Source organism: Aotus nancymaae, unplaced genomic scaffold (genome assembly GCF_030222135.1).
Source record: "Aotus nancymaae isolate 86718 unplaced genomic scaffold, 86718_ANA_hifiasm-v0.15.2.pri h1tg000025l, whole genome shotgun sequence".
In the NCBI taxonomy this organism is placed as follows: Eukaryota; Metazoa; Chordata; class Mammalia; order Primates; family Aotidae; genus Aotus; species Aotus nancymaae.
The window spans coordinates 17,830,461-17,850,591 of record NW_026988438.1 but is presented as its reverse complement, the minus strand read 5'-3'; the positions used below and the strand labels follow the sequence as shown (position 1 = coordinate 17,850,591).

The window sequence follows — 20,131 nt, the reverse complement described above, 5'->3', positions numbered from 1 at the left end:
TACATGCATTATCTGAATCCTCATTACAATTTTATGAGTTAGTTTATTGTCTATATTTTATAGGTGAGAAAACTGAAGCACAGTAAGGTCTCACAACTTGTAACTGGCAAAGCTTGTTACCCAGGTAGACAACCTTAAGCTTTGGGCTTTTAACCACTGTGCTGACAGCCTGTTATCTCTATAGTCATATCAGTTTATGTGTCAGGGCTGCCTGTCACTTATTAGCAAAGCAAATTAGTCACTCTGGACTTCAGTTTTCTTATCCCTATAATGGATATTTACCTCACAGAACTTGTAGGATAATTAAACAATTAATGTGTTATATGGCTTTTATGCTGCCTAACATACAAGTATACACTTGCTAAGTTTATTACTTCTCACCTCTATAATCCTTAATATCTTCACATCATCCCTGGTTTATTCTTCTCCTTTGCTACCATGCTGCTAATACTAAGTTCACTAAGTCTTATTCTTGGATTTCCTTCTTTTCATCCCTATTGCCCTTAGTTCACTCTTAATCATCCCCTGCTCCTAATACTTAAAAGTATCTGGCACCTAAATGGGTTTTTCTTTTTAACAAGTCTTTTCCTCTTATAATCTAATGTCCAGATTCATTTTACTAAAGCATAGCCTTTCAGTGTTCTTTCTATCTTGAGAAAGTTATAATAGCTTGTTTTTTACATTAAGAATATTTGGCTTCTAAAATTCTCTTTACTTCTGCCCTCATTCTCCCCATTTAGCTTATTCTCTTCTTACTTTTTTTTTTTTTTTTTTTTTGAGACAGTCTCCCTCTGTCACCCAGGCTTGAGTGCAATGGCACAATCTTGGCTCACTGCAACCTCTGCCTCCTGAGTTCAGGCAGTTCTCCTGTCTCAGCCTCCCAAGTAGCTGTGACTACAGGCACGCACCACCACGCCTGGCTAATTTTTGTATTCTTAGTAGAGACGGGGTTTCACCGTATTGGTCAGGCTGGCCTCGAACTCCTGACCTCAGGTGATTCACCTGCCTCGGCCTCCCAAAGTGCTGGGATTACAGGTGTGAGCCACCCCACCAGGCTCTCTTGTTACTTTGTAACATGATCTTGCCTTTCAAACTGGTTGATTGACTTCTCTCTTGCTTTTCTCACTTTTAAGAATGCTACTCAGTTAGCTTCATTCATGTCTGGATTCTCAAAAAGCTTCTATCTTCCCTAATTACCTGTCCTTTAAGTCTTAACTCAGTTTTTGCCTTATTCATGAATTCATCCCCAACTACTCTGACCTGCAGCATTCTTTCTGTTCTCTGAAATTTCTACAATTAACATTTAAAATCATATTATTACTAAATTCATCTCTACTAGAGTGTAAATATTATAAATACATTGCTAGACACTTAGTTTGCTCTCATTAGATAGTGGATTACTAATCTATTAAGGCTTTTTAACTTGACCTTTTGGTTTTGTTTTGTTTATTTAAGTTGAACATTTTACGTGAAATTATAAAACTGTTGATATATTACAAAATTCCTAATATTGGATACTTCAGTAATATTTAATATCAAATCTTATATATGATAAAACTTATAATACCAATATAAAATGTATTTAAATATTATTATTACTAAGGTAATGTATATACTTTTAACATAAACTAAGTGGTAAGATATTTCATAGTAGAGTTTACAAAATTAGTCCAGTGATTCTTAAAATGTGTTCTGAGGACTCCTAGATCTTGAGACTCTTTCAAAGGGTACATGAAGTGAAAACTATTTTTATAATAGTACCAAGATGTTATTTGCCTTTTTTACTGTGTTGGCATTTGCAGTGGCAGTGCAAAAAAGAGAGGATAAAACTGCTGGCACCTTTAAAATGAATGAAGGTAGTAACACCCAACGGTCTTAGAAATAATTGTATTCATCATTGTTAGGCACTTGCAGTTTAAAAAAAAAAAAAAAAGCAGTTTCCCCTAAAAAAAAAATCCTCAATTAAAACATAAAATTCATTTTAACTAATCTCCATCCTTGAGTAACACATCATTTTAATATTCTGTGAGAACTTCGAAGTATGCATAAAGCATTTCTGCTATATACCAAAATAGACGATAGCTCTAAGGAATAGCTCTAAGGAAGAGCACCTGTTCTTTGAGTTGTGTGTTGAACTTTGTACTTTTTTAATGGAACACCGTTTTACAACTAGCAACAACAAGAAAACAACGGTTGTTCAGACTTGAGTACTTAGCCGACATTTTCTTGAAAATGAATTGAGTCTGTCAATTCAAGGAAAACTACTGCCAGTTATTTGTTGCTAATGATAAAATTTTAGCTTTCAAGTGATTATTAAAATCCGGGAAAACTTGTATTCACTACCTTCAGCTTGACAACTTCTGAACACAGACTTTTCCGGTAAGATTGACAATGGTAGCTTTTTATATTGTGTAATGAAATGTGACATCTGGAAGATCTGCATAATTCAGTGAATCAATATTTTTCAAAAGATCAGTGTATGATTTTTTAAAATTATGTATGGGTAAAAGATGTATCCAAAATGTAAGATAGACCAATGGACTGTAATGTAACAGTGCAAAAAAGTCATTGTTATTATTTTAGATACTACATTGCCACTAATCTTTAAGAAACTACTGTTTGTTGAATTTTTGATATAGTATCAAATATGAATATTCACTATTATCTGAGAAAGATATTTTAAAACATTTCTCCCTTTCCTGACTATATAAAGGTTGGATTTTTTTATATAGTTAAACCAAAACAATACATTACAACAGATGAAATCCTATGAAAATCCAGCTGTCTTCCATTAGACTAGACATTAAAAGAAATTTGTAAACATGTAAAACAATGCCACTCTTTTCACTTTTTAAAAATATAGTTATTTTTGTTTAAAAATGTTATGTTAATGTGTAATTTTTTAAATTAATGTATAACCCATATAAACAAAAACTCTTAGGAACCCATAGTAATTTTTTTTTTTCTTTTAGGACAGGGTCTTGCTCTGTTGGCCAGGCTGTAGTGCAGTGGCTCAATCACGGCTCACTGCAGCCTCAACCTCAGGCTCAAGCAGTTTTCCTGCCTCAGCCTCCCAAGTAGCTGGGACTACAGGCGTGTGCCACTACATCTGGCCAATTTTTAAAAGAAAATTTTTGTGGAGATGGGATTTCACCGTGTTGGCAGGCAGATTTTGAACTCCTGAGGTCAAGCGGTTCACCCTTCCTTGGCTCCCCAAAATGCTGGGACTACAGGCATGAGCCATCACATCTGGCTAGTAATTTTTAAAGTTGTATAAGGGTCTTGTAACCTAAAATGTTTATGAACAGCTGACCTGGTTCCTTCAAGCAGGAATATATCTGTCACGGAGTTATCATTCTATTGAATGAGTATTTAAAGACCTACAGGAAATACGATTGTGTATTCTCTTTTACTTACCAGTTTGGGTTACTTTTGTGATACTTAACTTTATACTTATGTTTTTACAACTGCTGCGAAAAATCTTCGGATGTTTTCTTTTTTCTTTTCTGGTTTGAAGAACAATGGCTCATAATTTTTTGGTTTTTTCAAGACAGAGTCTTGCTCTGTTGCCTAGGGTGGAGTGCAATGCCGCGATCTCGGCTCACTGCAACCTCCACCTCCCGGGTTCAAGTGATTCTCCTGCCTCAGCCTCTTGAATAGCTGGGATTACAGGTGCAGGCTACCACGCCCAGCTAATTTTTGTATTTTTAGTAGATTCAGGATTTCACCATGTTGGCCAGGATGGCCTCGATCTCTTGACCTCGTGATCTGCCCACCTCAGCCTCCCAAAGTTCTGGGATTACAGGCATGAGCCACCATGCCTGGCCTCATAATTTTTAAATTAAAGCTTTTAACATATTAAGGTAGAAACAGAAAAATTACCTTACTGTTCTCGTTTCCTAAGAATGAACAACTCTAATTCTTTAATCATATTTTCTTTTGTCTTTGGAAATTTATTTTGATTGTATAGGCAGAATCACAAATCAATTTTTTTCCAGCTTTATTTTTAGGTATAATTGACATATAAAAATTGTATATACTTAAGGTGTACAATGTGATGTTTTAATATATATGTATATATTGTGAACTGATTACCACAGTCAAGCTACTTAACATATTTATCTCCTCAAATAGTTTTTCTGTGAGGTGAAAATACTTAAATTATATTTTGGAGCAAATTTTAAATATACAATATATAATTATTAACTATAGTTACTATGCTCTTTATTAGGTTTCCAGAACTTAATTCATCTTATAACTGAAAATTTGTACCCTTTGTCGAACATCTCCCCATTTCCTTTACCCCTGACCATGGTTAACCCCCATTCTAGCCTCTGTTCCTGAGTTCAACTTTTTAAAGTTCTGCATCTAAGTGAGATCTTCCACTCATTTGTCTTTCTGTGTACAGTCCATTTCACTTAGCAAAATGTCCTCCAGGTTCATCCATGTCACAAATAGCAGGATTTCCTTCTTTTTAAAGACTGAATAGTATTCCCTTGTGTATATGCCATATATTCTTTATCCATTCACCCATTGTTGAATATTTGGGTTGTTTCTATACCTTATCTATTACAAGTAATGCTGTAGTGAACATGGGAGTACTGATATATCTTTGAGGTCATGATTTTATTTCTTTGGATATATACCCAGAAGTAAGATTGCTGGATCATATGGTAGTTCTATTTTTAATGTTTTGTGGAACTTCCCTACTATTTTTCGTAAAGGTTGTACCAATTTGCACTTCCATGAGCAGTGTATCAGGGTTCCCTTCTCTTCCCATTTTTGCCATCACTTACCTTTTGGCTTTTTGATAATTGCCATGCAAACAGGTATAAGGTGATATCCCACTGTGATTTTGATTTGCATTTCTGTGATTATTAGTGATGTTATATTTCTTGTTTTGAAAATTATCCATATAAGCCTTTTGCCCATTTTTAAATTGAGCTATTTGTTTTGTGCTATTGCATTTTTTCTTTAGTTTTTCTTTTATTTTCTTTTTCAGATGTATTGTTTGCAAATATTTTCTCCAGTTCCATGGGTTGCCTTTTCATTTTTCCAGATTATTATTTTAAATGATTAATTGCTTTTGGAATAAGAAAGTAATTCTTTTATACTTTTACAGCATGTCAAATAAGGATAAATAGCATTTACTCATCAACATTAAGTAAAATAACTTTAATTATTTTTGTTTTAGATAGCTTAAAATGTTGTGCTATATTTAATCCTACTTTACTTTCTCACAAGTTGATGACTATTACTTTCTCATCTTGCCTCATGTAATCTGGGATGCTTTTCCTATACTTCAGTGTAGACTCTAGCTGAGCTTGGCTATATTCCTTTTTTCTTTCTTTTTCTTTTCTTTTCTTTTTTTTTGAGATGTAGTCTCGCTCTGTCACCCAGGATGGAGTGCAGTGGCATGATCTCAGCTCACTGCAACTTCTGCCTCCCACGTTCAAGCGATTCTCCTGCCTCAGCTTCCCAAGTAGCTGGTATTACAGGTGCTTGCCACTGTGCTCGGCTAATTTTTGTATTTTTAGTAGAGTTGGGGTTTCACCATGTTGGCCAGGCTGGTCTTGAACTCCTGACCTCAAGTGATCCACTCGCTTGGCCTCCCAAAGTGCTGGGATTACAGGTATGAGCCACCATACCCAGCCTAGATTTATAATATGTGACATATACATGTAGACAAAGGTAGAGATAGACCTAGTCGAGGACCTTTTAGCTATAAAGTGAAGCACCCATTTGTAATAAGACCTTGATTTTATTCCCATTTCCTTTAGCTATATGATATCTGCAATAGCAGGCATTACTTCCTTCCTTTCTTAGGTCGGATAATATGGTAATAGATGCACCTTTGCATCTATCTCTCTGAACCACATGCTGTGTGTTTATATTATATCACATCACAATCACACTGCCTCTTTTTTGGGAAACTAAATCCATACTTACAGCTTCCACTTAATGTAGCAAAAAAGCCATGGATTTGGAGTCAGTTTATTCTTATTTGGATATATAATTCATTAGTTGTATCTTCTACAAAGTAGCCTCTTTTACTTATTTGGAAATAAAAAGGGCTCGTCTTCGGATATAAATAAAATAGAAAATCTTCATTAGAGCCTGTCTTTATTAGAGCACATGTTAATTCAAAGTCTTTGGCTTTGAGGATTAGTTAAAATAGAGTTTCCAGTTATTGATTTCTGTTTTTTGACTGTTTTATATTTTAGGAGCCAAGGTCTTTTCAATAAGTTGAAATACAGGTCTCCTTTCCAACTCCTCTTATCTTACATGCAAATCCCAGAAGGGCAGGGACTTTATCTGTTTTCTTTATGATATCCCTAACTTCTAGAATAGTACCTGGCAAATAATGAGTGCTCAATCAATGTTGCATGAAAGAAGATATTTCAAAGGAATTGAAGTTTTAAGTACATGTGACTAGTAGAATAAAAAGAATTATTATGGCCGGGCGCGGTGGCTCAAGCCTGTAATCCCAGCACTTTGGGAGGCCAAGGCAGTCGGATCATGAGGTCAAGAGATCGAGACCATCCTGGTCAACATGGTGAAACCCTGACTCTACTAAAAATACAAAAATTAGCTGGGCGTGGTGGCGCACACCTGTAGTCCCAGCTACTCGGGAGACTGAGGCAGGAGAATTGCTTGAACCCAGGAGGCGGAGGTTGCAGTGAGCCAAGATTGTGCCACTGCACTCCAGCCTGGCGCCTGGCAACAGAGTGAGACCCTGAATTATTGAAAGAAATTGAGGCTCTGATAGAAAAGACCGTTACTTCAGAGGGAGTTCAGTTGAGTATGAGTACAAGAGAAAGAGGCCTATAAGATGTAAGAATATGATATGGGGTCAGATGAGAAGTCATGTAGGATGATAGAGCATTAAGAATTATCACAGAAGTAACACAGATTGAGCATCTCTTATTCAAAATGAGTGGGACCATATTGTTTCCGATTTCAGGTTTCTTTGGATTTTGGAATATCTGCATTACATTTACCTAGTTGAGCATCCCAAATTCAAAAATTTGAAAGCCAGATGCTCAAATGAGCATTTTCTTTGACAGTCACATTGACACTCAAAACATTTCAGATTTTGGAACATTTCAGATTTCTGGGTTAGGGATACTCAACCTATAGTAGAACCCCTTTGAGGGAAACCCATGATTCCACCACTATTGCCTATCATTTGGGTTCTGATTATACTTCCCAATTTATACAGTGTATTCACATAAACCATTGAAAGAGAAATGGCTTTCAGAGTGGATGGACTCCCTGAAAGAAGAGAATGTGTATGGAGAACTTGGGGGTCAAGAACTGAAACTTGCTTCCAGTAAGGGGGTAGGAAGTAGAGCCATCATCATGGGTAAAAGAGAAGTTGTTGTACTGAAAAAATTAAGAGGGTTATTGAAAAAGTGTGATTATGGAAACCAAGGTAATATAAAGGTCAGGATATAAATGGAGCAGTTGACAATTTAAGATTTAGAACAAAAATTAAGGACAATCATGAATAATTTAGCTCTTAGGAAATTCCTGGTTATATGAGAGAGTGAAACGTCCATGTAGAGAAAACATGACTCTGTAAGAATAGGATCATATTGAAATGGAGAATGAATATAGAAAAAATAGAGGTAACAGTTATAAACTGGCTGCTTGAGAATTAACAGTGAAAGAATCTAGAAAAAGCACGAGGCTCCTGGATGGGTTATTAGGGTCACATGAAAGGGATGGATTTTTTTCCCCCAGGTTAATGTTTTCCCTACCCCATCTTCCGGTTAATTATCTCCTATCCCAGTTCCAGAGTTAACTTTATATGCAAGTAGTTAAAAAAAAAAATTCATAACTACTAACATAGGTACAGAAAAGGGTCTAAAACATACATATCAATTTTATACTCATTATTCCATTTATATACTTAGGTAAATTTAGGAAGAGTCTACTTTGAATTTAAATAGATGAATCAATAAAATTAGAATATTCAACTTTATAAATAGTTTTAGCATAAAATATGCAAGTATGCTACTGTGTCTAATTGAGAATCTTCTTGACTAAATATAAAAAAGTTATTTTAATAGTTTTACTTCAGAATAATTCACACTCTGTGTGTTTGGTTTGATTAATGAACCTATCAGATTCGATACATGTCTCACTCTCTTCTCTATTTGGGCAGGATCTAGAGTCATCTCATACTAGAGAGAGCAAGATTAATCCTTCCATATCAACTGACATCCTTTCAACTTACATTAAATTTCTTGGTGATAAGAACCTGGACTCTCCTGAGCAAACTAAAAGAGAGAATAGCTGATATATTGGAAATGGGAATAAGAAAGGCTGGATAAATGTTATTGTACAGGACATTTAGAGAATCAAATTAACTTTAATAATTTCTTTCTAAATTAAACTTTTAAGAAAATGAAATCTTTTTTCATCAATCATAATTAAGAGGTATTAATTTTGAACACATTTTGGAGTATGGTTTTAATTTTGGCTAGCCACTATAATTCAATCATAAATACAAGGAAATATGATTGGGAAATTTATTATCAGCAGTTGACATAGGGGAAATAAATATATTTTAATTCTTAAGCAACATTATGACTGTATAAAAAAAATTACCTGTATTCTTGCCTCCCCTAAACAAATGTTAGAATTACTCCATGTTCCCTTCTAATTTTTAATCCATATATATTCAGAAGATTGAGAAGGGAAGGGGAATTATGTTCTTTATATTTTCACTTAGCTGTAACACTCATAGACAGACTTTAAATGACTGATTTTCTATCACATATCATGATTTACATTTCCCATTTCTATTACTAAACATTTAAGTGATTTCCAAATTTTTCTATTCAAAGTAACACTGCATTTATTTTCATTGTTTCTATAAATTTTTATGTATTTCCTTTAAGATAAACTCTCAGGAGTAGTTTTAGTCAACAGATGTGAATCATATATTAGTTGTTATGAGCTATTATGTAACTTGCCCAAGGTCACACAGCTAGAAAGTGACAGAACTAGAATTAGAACCTAGCAATCTGGGACCATGTTCTAAATCAATGTACTGCACTACTGGCTCAAGAGATCCCAATCCCATGTTACTGATCTAGATCGTGAAAGTTTAATATGCATCCAATTGATTTATTAAAATTATGGCGTGATTTTGCTGTGTGTCTGACACTGTCTTAGGGATTCAAGAAAGAACAGAATATAGGCTCTGCCTTAAAAGCCTATAAACTAATTGGGAAAAGGGAACAGATAGGTAAGAAAATATAATAAAATGTAATGAGTTACATATTAGGGTGCTATATGAAGACAAAGAAAAGAGTGGCAAACTGAACCAGGTAAGGGGAGTTGAGTGTAAAGAGGCTTCTAAGTAGGATTGGGTTTGCTTGAGTGGTCTGAATTAGTTCCTGGGAAACCTAATTGAGCAAGTATTGGAGTGTACTGCCGGCATCAGAAGACCACAAAGGCTACATGGATCTGTAGAGAAAATAAGCAAACTTTACTGCAACTTGGAACCTGGACTAAAACGTGAGCCTTGGAAGTTAAATTATGACTGAATAGAGATTGAGGATTCCAGACAGATTTACCCTCTATGAGATATGTGTTTACATTTGAAGGGAGTAAGGAGTGGGTGATCCCTGAGACCGTGGAAATATTCCCTAAGTTGTAAAACCCAGAGATGCTAGTCTTATCTTTTCCCTGGGAAAATTTGTTTTTGCTCAGGGATAGATCCTTCACCCAACCCATCACCCTACCCCACCCCACCCCCTTGTCTCCAGAGGGAGGAGGTAACACCCCAGATTGGTATTTTCAGGGTTCCTTGCTGAGTTAATTTCCTGTTGTTGCTGTCACAAATTGCCACAAATTAGTGGCTTAAAACAACACAAATCTTATAGTTCTGGAGTTCAGAAGACTATAATGGTTCCACTGAACTAAACACTAGGTGTTGACAGGGCTACATTCCTTTTGGAAGCTGTATGTAAAATCCCTTCTCTTGCCTTTTCTAGCTTAACTATTAATCCTGTGACTCTGTCTCATGAATATTATAGGAGGTAGGCACAACTCTTAGGTCTGGGTTTGGCAGTAGTCAAGGCAACTCACCTAGACCTATCTTTGATAAACACTCACTGTGGAATTAGTTCTTAGTCTTCTAGATGTAATCACAGCTCCCCTCAGAAAGTATTATACTATGTGCTGTGGTCTGAATGGGGCATTGGAGGGTGATTAGATCATGAGATTGGAGCCCTCAGGAATGGGAGTAGTGCACAGTGACATGGTGGGAGTAGTTGCCCCTCCCAACATGTGAGAGAACACAACCAGAACGCCTCTATGAGGAATGAGCTCTTACCAGACACTGAATCAGCTAGCAACTTAATCTTGGACTTAGCAGTGTCCAGAACTGTGAGAAATAAGTGTTTCTTATTTATGGTATTTTTGTAATAGCTCAAGCAGATTAAGACACTATGTAAATATATGCCTTATTATTTAAAAGGTTAGCTGATGGTAGAGAACATTTTCTCTAGATTTCGTCTCAGGCTTACATATTACTTACTGTCTTTAAATTAGTTGCAACTAATATAGTAGTCATCATCACTATTAAATAACTATGTATGCAACAAATAGATCAGAGCAATAAAGGAAGAATTAAAAATTAGTGTGGAATACTTAATATACCCTTAGGCATCTATATAATTGACATTGATCTGTAAATTACTACTTTGTTTTCTTTTCCTGTCCTCCTCACCCCTTTCATTTCTCCTTTTCGTTTTTTCTTCCTTTTCCCTTCCCTTCCCTCCCTCTTTATTAGCAAGTACTATAAAGATATTTACATTTATCTTCTTAGTATTGTTATTCTAGAATAGTTTTTTTTCAACTATGAGAATTAGCCATTCAAGCTGTTGTAAATCACACCTTCGGTATAAACTGGATTATCAGCTTAGAAGTAGAGCTTATCTTCTAAATTTGTTATCTTCAATGTATTTCAAGGTAGGAAAAAAGCAGTTTTCATCCTTTTTTTTCCTTCCTTTCCATTTTAGGACTTTTCTTGGTAGAGATGGAAATCCAAATAAACGGAATGTGCACAATGAAACATCTATGCATTTGTTGTGTATGGGACCTCAAATTATGATATCTGAAGGAGCCCTTCATCCTCGCTTGGCACGCCCCACAGAAGATGATTTCAGAAGAGCAGATTGTCTGCAGATGATCTTAAGATGGAAAGGAGCAAAACTTGACCAGGGTGAATATGAGAGGGCAGCTATTGATGCTGTTGATAACAAAAAAAACACACCCTTGCACTATGCTGCTGCCTCAGGGATGAAAGCCTGTGTAGAGGTAAAACTTTTTTTTTTTTTTAATATTCTGCATTGTAAAATTTGTGTCCAGGTAATATGTAATTGTCAGTAATTGTGATTGTCTTAGTAACTTGTCTGGTTGTTTTGTTTTGTTTTGTTTTGTCTTTTGTCTTCTAAAAGACTTTTTTAAATAAAAGGCCTCTTATTTTTTTTTTTTTTTGAGATGGAATCTGCCTTCTCACCAGGCTGGAGTGCAGTGGCTCGATCTCAGCTCACTGCAACCTCTGCCTCCCAAGTTCAAGCGATTCTCCTGCCTCAGCCTCCTGAGTAGCAGGGACTATAGGCATGTGCCACCACACCCAGCTAATTTTTACATTTTTAGTATAGATAGGGTTTCACCATGTTGGCCAGGGTGGTCTTGATCTCTTGACCTCGTTTCTACCTGCTTCAGCCTCCCAAGTACTGGGATTACAGGCGTAAGCCACCACAGCTGGCCAAGGGCCTCTTTTAAATAAAGTTATTTCATTGTTTTAGGGAGAGAGAAAGCCCCACAGATGAACAGTCACTTTTGTAATAAAGTAGAATCAAGAGCATTTACAAATTTGTTAATATCTCCTAAGATATTGGTCATCAATTAAGCACTATCATATTGCAAGTTATAGTAGAGATATATTCTGCTTTTTTGCTGATTTTTTTTTTGTCACCAATTTATAAAATTTATACATGTTGAGTATAGCAAATTTTTGGCAAGTGGGACTTACAGTTATGTAGAATTGATGAGCTCACTAAGCGATGGATAAATACTAATGAATACATTTATTGGAGTCTTTTTAAAATCACTTGGAATTTTAAAACGTGTACTTTTCTGTTTAATTTGTGTTAAAGTGCTCCTGAATATGTACTATATTATATCCTAATTTTTCCATATATATTTCATGTATAAATAGATAGCATTATTTATATTTATAAAATATTTAACAACAAATTAGATAAAATCACTCATGTAATATGGGATCTTAACTAAGTTAGAACATCATTATATAGTTTTGTCACTATTATACATACAGCAAAATAGGTTTTTCTTAGCTACTGATATTCATATCCATCCTTACATATCTCATAGAAGTTCTTTTGCATAGATGTATTTAAGTATGTATGGGAGGCATTTTAGACTGGATTACAGAGTATCTTTATTACTCAAAGTATATACTTTTATTGGAAAAGCAATGATCCTAATCAGATTAAAAATATGCCTGAAAATTTCATGTTTCCTTAATGTTGTTCATGTGTACTTTAGACTTCTAAATTGATCAGTATACCAAAAATATCAATGTTCATTTTCTTATATTAAAAGATTACCATCACGTATATTATTTCTTTAGTATTTCTGAAGTGTCAGTTCTTTTACTTCTAGTATGCTTGTGATCTTTTGTTTACTGCTGATATTTGTGATGCTTGTTAATCTTTTAGAGTGTTTGTCATTTCATTGAGTTTGTGTAACCCTTACCTAATAGTTAGTTAGTGATGGTCATTAACTTGAAACTACTTTTCAAGCAATGCTTTGTGTTTTTTTGTTTCTTTTTTGTTTTAAGAGACAAGGTCTCTATGTGTTATCCAGGCTGGCCTCAAACTCCTGGACTTAAGTGATCTTCCTACCTCATCTTCTGGAGTAGCACTATGCCTGGCCATAGTGCTTTTTAACATTGTTTCACTGTGGTGGAAGAATGTCCTAGGATTTGGAGGGTAGAGGACTTATAGCAGAATTCCTGAGGCTTTTTACACAAGCTTCTCTGTACATTGTCCTATGTTTACCTATTGTCGAAGAATCCCTGCTATAGTGACTCACCATTATTGAATGGGACTGCATCATATTCCTCAAATGGACTGGAGTAGAAAGTAGATTTTTCTTCATAGTAGAAATGCTCTTAATATATTTAAAAAATATTAAATGCTCTTAAAATATTTTAAATATTAAAATTCTCTTAAAATATTTTAAATATTAAATACCTTAATATCTTGCTTCCAAATTTTCTCTATAAGCATTGCTATTAGTAGTTGTTGATTTTGAAGTATGTTGACAAGGACATGCTTATTAAATTGTTCAAAAAATTGAGAGTGGTGTTTTTACCAGCATTACTTTTTGCTCAGTGCCAGGTTTATACTGTTCTATCTGGCCAGCCTGACAATTTGCTTGATATGTATGCATGAGCATGTAAATGTGTGTGTGCTTTAACTGTTTGACCTATCAGCATATCACACCACATAAACCACACCATTTGATGACTGTTTTCGTTTTCTGTATTCAGAAGAGCTCTTTGACTTAAATATAAAACATTCCAAAAGGAGCCTTATAAATACATTTATTCTAGTTTTTTCAACAAATTCAACAAATTAGCATATTTTATTCAGGTAAAGCTTATCTTTAATTTCTTATTTATACTTGATTATATATACTCTTGTCCAGCCTTCAGCCCTTAAAGAATTTTTTATTATGTATACTGCTAATTAAACCAGAAGAGTTTCCCAGGGAGGTATATGTTAACTATCTCCAGAAGCTGTATTTTATTTTCTTGTACAAATGCATATAATAAATACAGTTGTGACTTGGTATTCAAGGGGGATTTGTTTCAGGACTCCCCACAGATACCAAAATCCACAGATGCTCAAATCCCTTATATAAAATGGCACAGTATTTGCATATAACCTACACATATTTTCCTTATACTTTAAATTGTCTCTAGATTATATATAATACTTACTACAATATAAGTGTCATTAGGGAATAATGACAGGAAAAAAAGTCGATGTTTAATACAGACACAACAATCTATGTTTGTTTTCCAAATATTTTCTACCTGCTGTTGATTGAATCCACAGATGTGGAATCTAAGGATGTGGAAACCACTGATAGAGAGGGCCGACTATACATTGAAATATGTGACCTACTGTATAACTGTACAGCTTCATTCTTAGTATGAGTCTGTACTTATTTTTAGGTGGTATCATACTACTTTGATGAACAGGAAAGGCTTAGATGTCTCTTACAAAGTTTACTATCATGGTTAACTGAAATAGTTTTTTTCTAAATGTATTTCTTTACATCATTGCTTTTAGTCTCTGCCTATAAGAATAATAGTTATAACAACTAACATTTGTATAATGCTTTCTAATATTTATAGTGTTCATTGGTATCAAGCATGATATAAAGGTTTGGGTTGAGTGAAAGAGTGTCATCAGATATTTATTAATGTTGCATAAAACTAAGAGATTATAGTATGGTGGAGGGAGCACTGATTTTTAGTCTCAGTCCTTAGAGTACCTATTTATGGGACTTTGCATGAGTCACTCAGCCACTGTGATAGTTTCCTCTTGGGTGGTTGGAGTAGATGATCTCAAATGTATTTTAAAGATTCCTTTTAACAGAAATTCTCTATTAGCCAGTTATTGTAGTAAACTATATCCCATTTTTAGTGTCTAGCCTTTAATATCAAAGAGAATATCTTTTTTTCCCATGGTTAAAGCCAACTTGCTTTTAACTATGTCTGTGGAAGTATATCTTCTCTAGGTTACTGAAAATGTTTTTCTCTTTGATGCCAGTTACTAATGACATTTACAGGAAAATTGTAAAAAAATAGAAAAAAAAGAAAAAATGTTTTTCTCTCTGGTATATTTATTTAAGGATAGAGTTGATGAAGTCATCATTGGCGTTTAATAATTTAAACAGATAGTTTCCTGTAGCTCATTATTTTGCACCTTTGTAATAAAATATTTATTTTAAAACTTCCCCATCTCCCTGTAATAATTACGTTCTGTAATAAGCTCCCCCTCCCCATACACACACACAGAGAACATAAACTTAAAACTCCTTAATTATAAAGTTCTTCTGGGAACCTCTGGGTGTGATGATATCACATGGTATATAGAGAGTTGCACTGGCTGTGTCTCTGATGCCTAGACTTGACTTCTTGAACTTTTTCATGCTATGTTGCTGCCTGGTTAACTTCTTCATATGGATGTCCAACAATCTCTCAAATTCAGCATTGTACTGAATTGTACTATCTTCTTTTCTAACCGCTGGAGACTTCACTAGTGCTTGATTCTTGACTCTAGATTCTATTAATAATGCTAACATTATCGCCTTATCCAGTGTGGATACCTGTACTTAACCTCAGATCTCCCTTTTTTTTCTTTAATTGCATCAAACTCATGCTATGTATGGCAGAGTGAGCTCTGTCTCTTTGGACCAGTTCCTTCATTATTTCTGTGGCCACTTTCTAATACTAAGTGCTTTATGTTGAATCCTCACTTGGGCATATTTTTCAGAACTTCCTTACACAGAAAAATCTGGAGTTTCACAAATAAAGGATCCTAAATTATTTATGAGATAAAAATAATGCAGAGGAGTAGTCTAGAATTGTTTGAAGATTGGAAATGCTTAAATGATAAACATTTATTAAGGACAGACTATAAATAAAGCACCTCAAATTCTAATTTTATTTACTGTTCCAAAAGTTATTCACAGATCAGCAGACGTTTTTCTGTGAAAGCCCAGATAGTAAATATTTTAGGCAACTCTGACATTGTACCCTGCAAGCAGCCACAGGCAATACATATTCAAAAGAGAATGGCAGTGTTTTAATAAATCTTTATGTATTGACATCACCATTTGACTTGCTTATAATTTTCATATGTCCTGAAATCTCTTTATTCTTTTCAACCATTTGAAAATGTAAAAACTATTTTTAGTTTGTGGGTTATACAGAAACAGGCAGCAGGCCTCATTTGGCCTAAGATGACTCCATACTTGAGAAGCTTATTTTAAGTATGTAAAATAGCATTATCAATATGTAACAGGTTCTATAAGCTTCAGTTATACAAAGGACTTAAAAAGCACTATGTAATGGATACTCAGTACACAAAAATAAAGCTCCATTAAAACATAAGTCCGACAAGAATTTAGTAAATAATATACTTTTCTTAGTTGCTGAGAGTTTTGGTTTTCTGCTTGAGAACAGTAGTGGACTTTAGAGAGAGACGGTGGGTTAGATCTATTAGCATGGTCCAGTGAAACATCCAGTGATATTTCCTCCTTTGGTAGACTTCCCCAAAGCAAGCCTAGTCATTAGGCCTCATTATGTTTCCATTCATGCTTAACCTGTAATAGTGATTCAGTAAATGGTGGATGTGATGGGGGTTGTTTTTGATAGTGCTTTACTCTTTGTGAAAAGCATTTTTTGTTTAAATGAGTGTTATCTTACATATTTCCTATTCACCTTGCCCTACTTGCTTATTCAGAGTTTTAAGTGTAGCTGCTTCACCTCAGATCAAATAGAGGTCATTATAAAACCAAAGGTGGTAAGTCACACATTTTCTTTTACAGCTACAGGGCCTATTTTACACTTTGGCAGCTATCAGAGCATTTTACACTTCATTGAAAAGTCATAAAAACCATTCACAGGTCAGACTGAAGAATATTACCTAATTATATTGTGTTTCTAGCACCTAGAGTTTTAAAACTGTGTAAAGAATACAGGAATTATATTCCCAGCTCAGTAGCTGAGTAACTTTGCCTTTCTGGGCTTCTGTTTTCTAATTTTTAATCAAGATAGTTATGATCTCATTATTGTCTCTCAAATATTATGCTAAGACCTATATTAACTATGTAGGCAGTGACTGAGAGGTACAGGTATTGAAGGGAAGGAGAGATTATTTTAATTTTGCATATCCTGGAAGATTTTATGGGTACTAGTAAGATTAGAGTGGGTTATGTTTCAGTTTAAGTATTTGGAAGAGGCTCTTCAAAATGTGGCTCTCAGACCTGCATCATCTGACAACTTGTTATAATTAACAAATTATTGGGCTAACCAGACCTTCACATTCTTAACTTATATCTCTGGGAATAGATTCCAGCAATGTTTTTGCAAATTCTCCTGGTGATTATTTGCATGGCAGAGTTTGAGAAGCTCTGTTCTAGGTCTCAGACATATGCAGATTGAAATATTTTGTGGAGGAATAATAAAACAGATTACTTTAAAGGAAGATAGAGGATGTACCAAGTAGAAGGTACTAAAGGCCAAGGTTAAAAACTTGGGGTTTCTTTTAGAGAAAATTGAGCCATTGAAGATTTTTTGGCCAAGTGCAATGGCTTACGCTTATAATTGCAGCACTGTGGTTGGCCGACGTGGAAGCATTGCTTGATCCCAAAAGTTTAAGATTAGCCTGGGCAACATAGTGAGACCTCATTTCTACTAAAAATCAAAAAATCAGCCAGGCATGGTGATCCACGCCTGTAGTCCCAGCTATTCGGGAGGCTGAGGTGGAAGGATTACTTGAGTCCAGGAGGTCGAGATTGCAGTGAGCCATGGTCATGCTACTGTACTTTAGCCTGGGTGACAAAGCAAGATCCTGTCTCCAGAAAAAAAAGAAAAAGAATTTTTTGTTAGAGAAGTGATAGATATTATGAAAGCACATGTAATGAGATTAGCCTGATGGTTGTCATGTAGAATACATTTGAATGGGGTGCTTCTAAAGCAGTGTTTCTTAAAGCCTTGCTACTCAAAAGAATTGTCCTCAGACTGGCACTGACATCAATCACCTGGGAACTTGTTGGAAATGCAGAATCTCAGCTCCATCCAAGAACAACCAAATTTGAATCTAGTTTAACAAAATCCCAAAGGGATTCTTATTTAAAGCTTGAGAACCCTGGCTTAGAGCATAATTTGTGGGGGGCCTATATTGGAATCACCTGTGAAAAGTATACATACTTCTTACAGTCCCCTCTCCAAATTCACCTAACAGGACTATCAGGCTACCCCAATTATTCTCACACAGTTTGAAAACCTTTGTGCTAGAACAGTAGTTCTAAGCGTGGCTACACAGAAACCTCAGACCAATAAAATTTAAATTTGTGAGAGGGGACCCCAGACATTGGTAAGTTGAGAAGCAATGTATTAGAAAGAGTGATAGCAGTTAGAAGATTAATGCACTAATTCTGGTGTGAACTGACAAAGTGTCTGGGTTTGTGTGGTAGTATTAGAGATGGAAAGAATGAGGCAGATGCCAGGGGACATTGTGAAGAACTGTTAGCCTTTGGTGACTAGGTCAGTTGTTATAAGAAAGCAAAGGAAAGAAAGGTTTAAAAAAAAGGATAGGGGCCCTATAATGTTAAATACTGAGGTTAGTGAGCTCTCTTTAGACAATATAATTTTCTCTCTTTGATTTGTCCACATTCTCTTTACCTGCTATCACCTCTATAATTAGAGTAAAATTAATTAACTTTATTTTTAAATAAGATGGGCATAGTTTTGAACCTGAGTGACTTCGAAGCCTGCTTACAATTAACAGACATTTGGAAAAGTGAGATGAAATGGAGGAATTGGTTGAAAGGAAGGGAGAGTATATTGAGTTTTCATTTAGAAGGCTGGATGTTACATCTTAGCTGATCCACATGACATGATAATCAGGCTGCTGACAATTATGACTAAAGTGTTAGGGAGTAAAGAATATAGACACTCATTTAGGATTTAGAATTGAGTGTTATCTACACAGAGTTGACATTCTAAAAGCAAGATAATGTATAGATGAGAGATGCAAGGAAAATAGGTTATAGGTAAAATAATAGAATTAAAGTCACGGCATCAATTTGAAGAATGCCTATGTTTAAAGAGATGAGAGCAAAAAGTGGTGCCTATGACGGGAACACAGAAAATAGTGAAGTAAAAGAACCAAGATGATACAATGTCAAAGATGCAAGAGAAGAATTTCAAGGAGAGGAGCTGATCCATCATCTGATGTGCTGCAGAAAGGTAAAAGAATTGGGGGACTGAGAAAGACTGATGGATTTGAGAGTTAAGAGGTATTAATGACTTTCTGCAATATCGTTTCGGTAAAATACTCCAGGTAGAAGTCAGATTGCTGGGCATAATTGAGTCATTTGCTGAGGAAATTGAGAGACAGTTGGTATCAATCACTAATTTGAGAAATGTGAAGGCCAAGAAAGAGAAAGTTTTTAAGGAAAGTAACTAGAAGGATAGCAGGATTAAGTTATAGTCCTAAGTAAGTCAATTGAGAGTCACCAGCCATTTAGAGGGTGATCAAAGGGATGGGGTAGGATTTGTCTTGAATAGTAGGGGTTACCTCTCTTAAAACTCCTACCCCTCTTCCTCTGGAATTGTGAATGGAAAGAAAGGCAGAAGAGAAGAACAGATGTGTTGAGATCATGATAATTTGGTTTCTTTTAAGATAGAACATTTTATGTGCCACCAAGATAGGCTTAAAACCATATTTAAGTAAAATATTCAGCCCTCCTATTAAGTCCTTCTTAGCTAATTTGAAACTGGGAAAGCCGATACTTAGTTGGGATGCTTTGGTTGAAGCATTTAATAAGTACTCTTTAGAACCAAACATAACTTTCTATTTTGTCAAAGTAAAACGCCTAACTTTATTCCACAACATTTTAGCAGTTATCTCTACTTAACACATCTTTTACTTACTGGTGTTCCTGACTTTGTGCCCTAAAGGTCAGCAAGCTGAAGTACTTTTTAACACGTTCTCCTCAATGTGTGAGGCATTATTGCTGCCAGCTATCTTCTGTGCCAAAGGTAACATACAGGCGGATTTTCATAGCCGAGTCAAATGCTACAAACATGGACCCTCTCATTTCATAATTGATTATGAGTTTTTCTATAGGTTCCAAATTGCGCAATGAGATATAGGTCTTTATGGTTCCTCACCCCAACTCCAGTCAAACTTGTTAGGGATCACTTTGCAAAGATAGTTTACCAATCATGCTCACCCAAGTTCTAACAATGGTCAGCAGTGACTTCTCACATATC

The 20,131-nt window shown here is 35.2% G+C and overlaps 1 protein-coding gene across 9 annotated transcripts in view; it reads left to right on the top strand.

Annotated features, from left to right (window-relative positions):
* Nucleotides 1-20,131, top strand: part of ANKIB1 (ankyrin repeat and IBR domain containing 1) — a 159,579-nt gene that overhangs the window by 52,313 nt on the left and 87,135 nt on the right. For 6 of the 9 annotated variants that reach the window (XM_012450827.2, XM_012450829.2, XM_012450823.2 and 3 more), the window contains exons 3-4: nucleotides 11,040-11,337; nucleotides 19,817-19,897. In XM_012450827.2, coding sequence (XP_012306250.1) covers nucleotides 11,040-11,337; nucleotides 19,817-19,897 — 379 coding nt within the window. Of the gene's footprint in view, nucleotides 1-2,100; nucleotides 2,380-11,039; nucleotides 11,338-19,816; nucleotides 19,898-20,131 lie in introns of those variants that run through there. The other 3 variants (XM_012450828.2, XM_064380395.1, XM_012450830.3) reach the window with 2 other exon arrangements.